Source organism: Chiloscyllium plagiosum, chromosome 2, assembly GCF_004010195.1.
Source record: "Chiloscyllium plagiosum isolate BGI_BamShark_2017 chromosome 2, ASM401019v2, whole genome shotgun sequence".
NCBI classification, from domain to species: Eukaryota; Metazoa; Chordata; class Chondrichthyes; order Orectolobiformes; family Hemiscylliidae; genus Chiloscyllium; species Chiloscyllium plagiosum.
The window spans coordinates 85,373,308-85,384,282 of record NC_057711.1 but is presented as its reverse complement, the minus strand read 5'-3'; the positions used below and the strand labels follow the sequence as shown (position 1 = coordinate 85,384,282).

The 10,975-nt window shown below is 42.5% G+C and overlaps 1 protein-coding gene across 3 annotated transcripts in view; it reads right to left on the bottom strand.

The window, feature by feature from the left end:
* Nucleotides 1-10,975, bottom strand: part of dapk1 (death-associated protein kinase 1) — a 268,605-nt gene that overhangs the window by 155,215 nt on the left and 102,415 nt on the right. For all 3 annotated transcript variants that reach the window (XM_043713274.1, XM_043713282.1, XM_043713294.1), the window contains exon 3: nucleotides 2,996-3,217. In XM_043713274.1, the coding sequence (XP_043569209.1) occupies nucleotides 2,996-3,217 (222 nt within the window). The remainder of the gene's footprint in view (nucleotides 1-2,995; nucleotides 3,218-10,975) is intronic.

Here is a 10,975-nt window from a genome sequence, read left to right as displayed (position 1 = left end):
GGTGGATGGGAGATCCCCCGAGGTGATGAGGTTATGGACGGTCTGGGAGATAATGGTTTGTTCTTTCCACCTATCACATTTCCGACGCCCCTCCCCCAAGTCCCTCCTCCCTACCTTTTATCTTAGCCTGCTGGACAAACTTTCCTCATTCCTGAAGAAGGGCTTATGCCCGAAACGTCGATTCTCCTGTTCCCTGGATGCTGCCTGACCTGCTGCGCTTTTCCAGCAACACATGATTTCCTATGCACAAAGCCATGTTGACTATCCCTGATCAGTCCTTGCCTTTTCAAATACATGAAAATCGAGTCCATCAGGATTCCCTCCAACAACATGTCCACCACCGATGTCAGGGTCACCAGTCTATAGTTCCCTGACTTTTTATTACCACTTTTCTTAAATAGGGGCACTACATTACCCAACCTCCAGTCTTTCTGCACCATATCTGTGACTATTGATTAGATTAGATTAGATTATTTACAGTGTGGAAACAGGCCCTTCGGCCCAACAAGTCCACACCGACCCGCCGAAGCGTAACCCACCCATACCCCTACATTTACCCCTTTAACACTACGGGCAATTTAGCATGGCCAATTCACCTGACTTGCACATCTTTGGACTGTGGGAGGAAACCGGAGCACCCGGAGGAAAGCCACGCAGACATGGGGAGAACATGCAAACTCCACACAGTCAGTTGCCTGAGGCGGGAATTGAACCCGGGTCTCTGGCGCTGCGAGGCAGCAGTGCTAACCACTGTGCCACCGTGCCGCCCACAGTGGCACAGTGGTTATAAATATGTCAGCAAGGCGCCCAACAATCACTTCCCTAGCTTTCCACAGAGTTCAAGGGTACACCTGATCAGGTCCTGGGGATTTATCCACCTTTATGCATTTTAAAACATCTAGAATGTACTCCTCTGTAAAATGGACATTTTTCAAGATGTCACTATTTATTTCCCCACATTCTATATCTTTCATGTCGTCCTTCACAGTAAACACGAATGCAAAACACTCATTTAGTATCTCCCCCATCTCCTGGTGTTCCACAAATAGGCTGTCTTGCTGATCATTCTTTCCCTAGTTATCCTTTTGTCATGAACGTATTTACAAAATCCCTTTGGATTATCCTTAACGCTATTTGCTGAAGCTATCTCACGTCCCTTTTTTGCTCTCCTGACTTCTCTCTTGTGTATACTCCTACTGCTTTTATACTCCAAGGATTCATTCAATCTCTGCTGTCTATACCTGACATATGCCTCCTCCTTTTTCTTAATCAAAACCTCAATTTCTCTAGTCGTCCAGCATTCCCTACACCTACCAGCCTTGCCTTTCACCATAACAGAAATGTACTGTCTCTACACTCTCGATATCTCATTTTTGAAGGTTTCCCATTTTCCAGCCATCCCTTTACCTGCAAACATCCACCCTCAACCAACTTTTGAAAGTTCCTGCCTAATACCGTCAAAATTAGCCTTCCTCCAATTTAGAACTTTAACTTTTAGATCTGGCCTATCCCTTTCCATCACTATTTTAAAACTAATGGAATTATGGTCACTGGCTCCAAAGTGTCCCCCCCACTGACATCTCAGTCACCTGCCCTGCCTTACCTCCCAAGAGTAGGTCAAGTTTTGCACCTTCTCTACTTGGTATATACACATACTGAATCAGAAAATCTTCTTTTACACACTTATACCCCTCTCCATCTGTGGTGTAAAATTCCAAGCAGTGGAATGTGGTGAAACGGTTAAAAATTATGTCCCAATACATGTGTGAATCTAACCGGAATGGAGGTGTTGCTTAGTCCCGTGTGAATCTTCTTATCTGTATGTAACCAGAATGGAATGTGTTTTTTAGCCTTGCTCTGCTGTTCACATGAATGTTTATATCTGGAAAAGAGTATATCAGCTGGAAAAGTCTCCAGTTCGGTGAGTCTGCTCCGGGGTTACGTTTAACCGCCGAGCGTGGGTTGTTGGCAACCGCTCTACGAGAACTGACGGCTCCCAGTTCCGGTAACATGTAGAGTGAGTATAAGCCAGACCCGTTGTACCTGGTTGTGGCGACGCTGCGGGGAATAAAAAGCTGAAGCATATTCTAGCAGACTCGCCTCTTGGTCGTTTGTTCTGTGTCAGACTACTCTCCTATGAACCTGACCTTGAGAATTTTTTAAAACACCATCTAAACCCTTAACACAATGGCAATCCCAGTTTATGTTTAGTAAGTTAAAATCTCTTACCATAACCACCCTATTATTCTTAAAGACAACTGAGACCTCCTTAAATTTCCTCAATTTCCCACTGACTACTGGGGGTGTCTATAGTACAATCTCAAAAATGTGATCATCCCTTATTTCTCAGTTCCACCCCCAATGGCTAGCTCTCAAAAAGAAAGGAGGCAAATAAGATTCTACTTTATTGTGCATAAACAGAAAAATCAAGTTCTTTATAAAGGAAGCTGATTTTATTTCAGTTCTTTATAATCCATTTCCTTTTACTGAATCAACAAAGGAATGGAAGTTATTGCAGGCAGATGCTCACAATGCAGACAGGTACTATTGAATGTTATTGATTACTTTTGTGGTTTAAAGTTAATTTTATTTACAGTGGTTTGTGAAGAAGGTTACAATTATCTTCCATTGCTAGTGTATATGCACTGAAAACAATATTTATAATGTTTGTAGGTTGCTTACAAAGTAGTCCAAAGCCAAGTGGAAATTCCTGAATGTTTATTTGAAATATCACAATCTTAATGTACGTCAAGGAAACATGCCTAGCAGAGTATGCTCAATGCTTCACATTTACTGCCCCTTCCTCTTGTGGTAAAGGAATAGACTCCTTCAGAACACCAAGCTGTTCCACAATTTGCACATTTTACATTAATTAGCTCAGACGAATTACAATTACAATGCATGGAAAATGCATTGGTCCACGCAAGTGGAAAATGATTTCCAGCACACTTTCACACTGAAGGCAGACAACATAAAGACGCAAAGATTTACTTACAGTTCAAGAATAAGGATCACATCGGTTTTGTTCTCGTAAACATCATGCAGAGTTATGATGTTTGGATGCTGAATCTCCTTTAAGATGTTGACTTCTCTCTCGATATCTTCACGGCTTACTCCTCGGCGGCTTGACTTTGAGCGGCGTTTTTTGATAAACTTCGCTGCATATCCCATTCCAGAGCTTTTCTCTGTGCATTTTTTCACTATTGCAAATTGTCCACTGGAAATAAAAGTTGAGTTATAATGTGAAGGTAAATAAAACGGAAAGAACTATAAACACTGTGGATCAAACACATTTGTCAGCGAAAAAAAAAGTCCTATGTAATGCTGCACAAGCAATAAGAGTTTTAATTGGTTCAGGGAGATGCTCCAACCTTTGTCTCACTTAGGTTCTTCCCGGTCTTCTGCAGGTTAACAGTTCAAAAAGTGAACAATTATTTCTTTAACATCCCAGCATTTTAGTAGTAGATGGCTGAGCAGGCGAAACCTACATTCACTGACTGACCTACTATTACAGCAATAAAGCTAGAGTATACTCGAAAATGTATGAGTTGCTTTAATCCTGTAAAATAGGTATGAAACCCCTTTTCTTAAATCTTATCTCCTTATATTCAGCTGGAAAAGCGGAGGGACAAAGTTCAAATCAACAATGTATTCAAACTCTTCCCTGATCTCATTATCTCCCACTCAGGTCCTGCCACTCATGTTAACACGAAAGTGTTTTGTAAAGACCAGTAGCTTATTTAAAACAAGTCATTTGCTTGAACTATAACACAGGCAATCAATAAACATCTCTGGAGGATGAGCTCTCTCACTCAGTGCTAGGACTGCTATTTCACCCAGATGAGGTGAGTTATGTGCAATGCAGGAAGGGCCTATTGATCAATTAATATTTTGTGGTGATTGCATGTTTCAAATAATTAGACACAAAACGCAAAATACTGCAGAGGTGATGGAAATAAAACAAAAACACCCAAGAGGTCAGAACGATCAATCACTTTAAATTTTGGGAATGAAGTATCTGAAAAATGGGACATATTAGTGAAACTGGGCTAAAAAAAAGAACAAAGGCGAGTAGGAAAGATGGAAGTACAGCACAAAAGATAGCAAAGAAAATAGAATGATATGTAAACTGCTTTGATCAAAGATAGAAGGTGGTTAAAGACAACAGAGGGAATCGTGATAGAAATAAAGGATACAAGACAAAACGTGAGAATAGTGCAAAAAGGCCAGGGCCCAGTTACATGAAAAACTGTTTGGAAACAAAGGAACTGCTCAACAGAAAAAGACCAAGCCAATCAGACGGTACAAAGAGTATTGCAAGAACAACCGCAACTACATCTGCAGCAAGTGAACCTCCATTGCAACAAATGCAGCAGCAATGATTACCGGAAGAAATTTAACATGCATGTGAATGAATCAATACTAACTGCTTCCACTAGTGCTCTAGGGAGTCCCTTTCACTGAAATCTTGTTCCCCTGGATTAATTTTGAATTTAGATCACCCCTTTCCAAGCAGAGGCAGCATTTCCAGATTCTACTCCTCGCAACAAGGTGAAATAACTGGTAGGAAAAAAACTCACGAGTCAACACTGAGCGTCTAGCACAGGCTCCAACAGAGAATCCTCACCCCAGTCACTCATCTTCTCCCTCCTCCACCCAGAATGTTGCCACACATTTCACATCTGCCTCTCACATCGTCAAAGCATCTATAAATTTGCAAAATGAAAGCCGAGAAAAGATTAAAGGGCAGTGGCAGCATGAATACAAAACTGCCAAGGGATAGGCAGCATAAGAAACAGGCAAGAACATAAGACGCCTGGATATTTGGATTTTCCTACCTTTAATGACAAAATTAAATTTGGGCATGTTTATCAATTGGTGGTTAAAGATCTTATACTTTGATTTATTCTATGGAGAATCATTAATAGAATTATGCTTTTCTCCCATTTTGCGACATGCAAGACAATGCTGCAAGGTATTGGGTACGAGAAAGATCAGTGTTTGGGTCCTTGCAACTCACTAGATTTGGACAGGTTAGGAGAATGGACAAAGAAGTGGCACATGGAGTACAATGTAGGAAAATGTGAGGTCATGCACTTTGGTAAGAACAACAGAGGCGCAGATTATTTTCTCAATGGGGAGAAAGTTCAGAAGTCTGAAGTGCAAAGAGACTTGGGACTTCTAGTCCAGGATTCTCTCAAGGTAAACCTGCAGGTTGAATTGGTAGTTAAGGCGGCAAATGTTATGATGACATTTATTTTGTATTTTCTTCACCAAATTTAAAGGGCAGAACTAGTGGAATTCCGTAGACGGAGATAACAGACAATAAGAAGAAAATTCTTTTGCCTCAGACAAGCTAGTTAATTGCCAAAAACTCCATTCATCACCTGAGCAAGGCAGCGTTATTGGTATTATAATGAGCTGATAATGATCTAACAGTGAGAAACAGAAAGTGACAAGGCCCTGCCCAAACTGAAGCATTGAGGTGGTGACATCCTTATGATTTGGAAATTGAAAATTAGGCACAAATCAACCAGTGAACAGCACAAATTTTGTGGCATAGAGAAAGTATTAGAAGGGATTTCAACATTAGAGATGTGACATAAATGTAATTAAACACTGCACGGCATTTCATAGAGACATTTTAAAACGATAGCAGTTGCACAGGAGTTATTAAGGTCAGGAGGCAAGTTTTAAGGAATTTTAAAAAAGGAAAGTGAGGATTAAAAAAAGTGGAGAGATGTAGCGTGGGCAACAGAAGGCATGGCTTCTAACAGTGGAGCAATGAAAATTAAGAGAAACACAGCCTGTCAAGGCGGAGCGGCCTACAAAAATAGGTCACTCGACATTTTTCTTTAAATTTAAATAAAATTACATTTGAAGAACAATGTGGAGTGACTATTTTTGTAGCAATGTAACAATTAGGTGATGCAACAAGAATTGAAGGAGTTGTAGGAACAGAAAGCCAAAGGATGCTTCAAGGAAAAATCTCAATGCCCTGAGGTGGGTGCTGAAGAGATGAATCCCAATGGTATCAGGTACAAAGAACTTAAGTTTTCTGGACAGATTATAGAAGCCAGGGTTAAGATGAGATCTGGTAGAAGTTTTCAAAATCATGGATGGCTTAAATGAAGTAAACAAAGCCAAACTGTTCCCAGTGACAGAAGCTGGTCACTAGAAATCACAGATTTATGGTTGCTGTCCAAATCACCAAGGATGACATTTGCAGATTAAAACACATTTCGAGAGAGAAGGGGAGAAAATAACCTAGAGCTTTGGCAAAGACCAGAAGAATGTGATTAATTGGAAAAGCTGCACCAAGGAGTTAGCATCCAGGTGACACAGGAATATCCTTCTATGATATCCAGTTCTACAATTTTCATTAAATTACAAGTAGAATCCTTCACTTAGGTGTGGAATTATCAAAAATATTAAATAGAAATGATGACAAGATGCTAGTAGGAAAATGAGATGCTGCTGCCTGATTTTATGCTGGACTTCATCATCTTTGTCCTTGATATTTTGTTACAAAGAGTGCAGAAAAGTGACAATCTGACAAGCAGAAGGCATCTTAGGCTCACACTTGTGGGAAAAGCAATCATTTTGCAAATATGATTTGGAGAACTTTGGATCCAGACTTTCAGAGTTCCTTGTGCGCCCTCATCCACGCACTTTCCATGTAGGCGACTTCTCCTGCCTTCCGAAGATACACAAAGCCAATACACCAGGACGTCCCATCATATCAGGCAATAGGACCCTGTGTGAGAACTTCTTTGGCTATGTCGAAGGCATCTTGAAACCCACTGTACTGGGGACCCCCAGCCTTTGTCGTGACACTATAGATTTCTTACAGAAACCGAGCACCCACGGACTAGTCGAACCGGGAATATTCCTCATCACAATGGAAGTGTCAGCACTCTACACCAGCATCCCCCACAATGACAGTATCGCGGCAACAGCCTCAGTACTCAATACGAGCAACTGCCCATCTCTGAGCACCGTCCTGAAAATCATCCGCTTCATCCTCGATCACGTCTTCACCTTTGACAACCAGTTCTTCATCCAGACACATGGAACAGCCATGGGGACCAAATTTGCAACCCAATATGCTAATATATTCATGTACAGGTCCGAACAAGACGACTTCTCTACGTCGGGCCTCCAACCAACACTGTACACACCTCCCCCACTACATACATACATACACCCACCATTTGTGGTGTGAATTTGTACTTGTTGAATTACATTTTACTTTGGTCAAAACCTCCAACCAACACTATACTTTTTCTTCCTCTGGACCCATGGAGAGGAGTAATTGAAAAAACTGCACAGTGATATCAACAAGTTTCATTCCACCATCAAACTCACCATGGACTCCTCTCTACTATCTTGGACACATGTATCTCCATCAAGGATGGGCACCTCAACACCTCACTCTACCGCAAACCCACGGATAACCTCACAATGCTACACTTCTTCAGCTTCTACCTGAAACACATTAAAACAGCCATCCCCTATGGAGAAACCCTACTCATATACAGGATGTGTTCAGATGAGGAGGAACGTGACGGGCACTTGGAAGTACTCAGGAATGCCCTCATAAGAACGGAGTACGATGCTCAACTCATCGACTGCCAGTTCCAACTTGCCATAGCGAGGAACCGTAATGACCTCCTCAGGAGACAGGCATGAGCTGCAACCGACAGGGTACCCTTCATTGTTCAGTACTTCCCAGGAGCCAAAAAACTAAGCCATGTTCTTCGCAGCCTGCAACACATTGTCAATGAGGATGAGCACCTCGCCAAGACGTTCCCCACACCTCCACTTCTTGCCTTTAAACAACCACCAAACCTCAAACACATAATTGTTTGGAGCAAACTGTCCTGCTTTCAGGACAATACCATATAACCTTGTCATGGTAGATGCTGCAAGACGTGTCAGAATGTCGACATGGATACCACCATTACACGTGAGGATACCTCCCACCATGTATGTGGCAGGTACTCATGCGACCCAGTCAACGTTGTCTATCTCATGAGGCATGGTACATTGGCGAGACCATGCAGAGGCTACGGCAACACTGTACAACAATCACAGGACAGGGGTGTTCCCTCCCAGGTGGAGAACACTTCAGCAGTCCAGTACATTCGACCTCGGACTTTCGGCTGACCGTCCTCCAAGGCAGACTTTGGGACAGGCAACAATGAAACGTGGCTGAGCAGAGGCTGACAAGCAAGTTCAAGTACCCATGGGGATGGCCTCAACCGTGACCTTGGATTCATGTCACATCACAGGTGACCCCATTGCACTATACACACAGACAGACATATTCACACAGACCCTCTCTCATACGGTCACACATACACTTAAACACACATACCCTCTCACATGGAGACAGACCTTAACCTCACACTTTCTAACATTATCTAAGTTGACATGGAGAATGTAACTTGTTAGAACAGTTTTGCGATTTACATCTGAAAGAACTGAAACCAACATGGTCATTCTAAAAGATGAGAGACTTAACAAACAATCCAGGTCTTTTTCAATGTATCATTTCAGTTACATCACACTGTAAACCTTTGCTATAAATTGTGTGTCTTACAACCTTACACTCCACAACCACCTGAAGGAGCAGCGCTCCGAAAGCTAGTGCTTCCAAATAAACCTGTTGGATTATAACCTGATGTTGTGTGACTTTTAACTTTGTACACCCCAGTCCAACACCGGTGTCTCCACATCTAAGGGGCAGTGTGGACTTGTTGGGTCGAAGGGCCTGTTTCCACACTGTAATGTAATCTAATGTAATCTAATCTAAACCTGATGTTGTGTGACTTTTAACTTTGTACACCCCAGTCCAACACCGGTGTCTCCACATCTAAGCTGACAAAACACTGTTCATTAGAGTCATAGAGATGTACAGCATGGAAATAGACCCTTCAGTCCAACTCGTCCATACCGCCCATATCCCTCTAAACCCGTCCTACTCATATACCCATCCAGATGCCTTTTAAATGCTGTAATTGCACCAGCCTCGACCAGATATCCTAACCTAATCTAGTCCCATTTGGCCCATATCCCTCTAAACCCTTCCTACTCATATACCCATTCAGATGCCTTTTAAATGCTGTAGTTGCACCAGCCTCCACCACTTCCTCTGGCAGCTCATTCCATACATGCACCACCCTCTGCGTGAAAATGTTGCCCCTTAGTTCCCTTTTAAATCTTACCCCCCTCACTCTAAACCTATGCCCTCTAGTTCTAGACTCACCCACTCCAGGGAAAAGACCTTGTTTATTTACACTATCCATGCCCCTCATGATTTTATAAACTTCTAGAAGGTCACCCCTCATCCTCCAACACTGCAGGGAAAATAGCCCTAGCCTACTCAGCCTCTCCCTATAGCTCAAATCCTCCAACTCTAGCAAAATCCTTGTAAATCTTTTCTTAACTCTTTCATGTTTCGCAACATCTTTCCAATAGGAGGGAGTCCAGAATTGTATGCATTATTCTAAAAGAGGCCTAACTAATGTCCTGTATAGCTGCAACATGACCTCCCAACACCTACACTCAATGTTTCGACCAATAAAGGAAAGCATACCAAACATCATCTTCACTATTCTATACACCTGCGCCTCTTCTTTCAAGGAACTATGAACCTGCACTCCAAGATCTCTTTGTTCAGCAGCAGTACCTAGGACCTTACTATTAAGTGTATACGTCCTGCTTTGATTTGCTTTCCCAAAACGCAGCGCCTCGCATTTATCTAAATTAAACTCCATCTGCCACTCTTCAGCTTATTGGCCCATCTGATCAAGATCCCGTTGCACTCTGACATAACCTTCTTCATTGTCCACTACACCTCCAATTTTGGTGTCATCTGCAAACTTACTAACTACACTTATGTTCACAACCAAATCATTTATGTAATTGACAAAAACCAGTGGAGTTCTGAGAGAGGTGGCTGTGGAAATAGCAGAGGCATTGGTTGAGATCTTTCAAGAGTCACTGGAGTCAGGAAAGGTCCCGGATGATTGGAAGATGGCTGTTGTAACCCCCTTGTTCAAGAAAGGATCAAGGCAAAAGATGGAAAATTATAGGCCAATCAGCTTAACCTCGGTTGTTGGTAAAATTCTAGAATCCATCATTAAGGATGAGGTTTCTAAATTCTTGGAAGAGCAGAGTCTGATTAGAACAAGTCAACATGGATTTAGTAAAGGGAGGTCATGCCTGACAAACCTGTTGGAATTTTTTGCAGAGGTAACAAGTAGGTTAGACCAGGGAAATCCAGTGGATGTGGTCTATCTAGACTTTCAAAAGGCCTTTGATAAGGTGCCACACGGGAGGCTGCTGAGCAAGGTGAGGGCCCATGGTGTTCGAGGTGAGCTGCTGGGATGGATTGGGGATTGGCTGTCTAACAGAAGGCAGAGAGTTGGGATAAAAGGTTCTTTTTTCAGAATGGCAGCCGGTGACGAGCGGTGTCCCGCAGGGTTCAGTGCTGGGGGCACAGCTGTTCGCATTATATATTAATGATTTGGATGAGGGAACCGGGGGCATTCTAGCGAATTTTGCCGATGATACGAAGTTAGGTGGAGAGGCAGGTAGTACTGAGGAAGTGGGGAGGCTCCAGAAGGATCTAGACAGGTTGGGAGAGTGGTCCAGGAAATGGCTGATGGAATTTGAGCAAGTGCGAGGTCTTGCACTTTGGCAAAAAGAATAAAAGCATAGACTACTTTCTAAATGGTGAGGAAATTAATAAAGCCAAAGCACAAAGGGATCTGGGAGTGCTAGTTGAGGATTCTCTAAAGGTAAACATGCAGGTTGAGTCCGTGATTAAGAAAGCGAATGCAATGTTGTCTCTTATCTCAAGAGGGTTGGAATATAATAGCAGAGATGTACTACTAAGACTTTATAAAGCTCTGGTTAGGCCCCATTTGGAGTACTGTGTCCAGTACTCCACACCTCAGGAAGGACA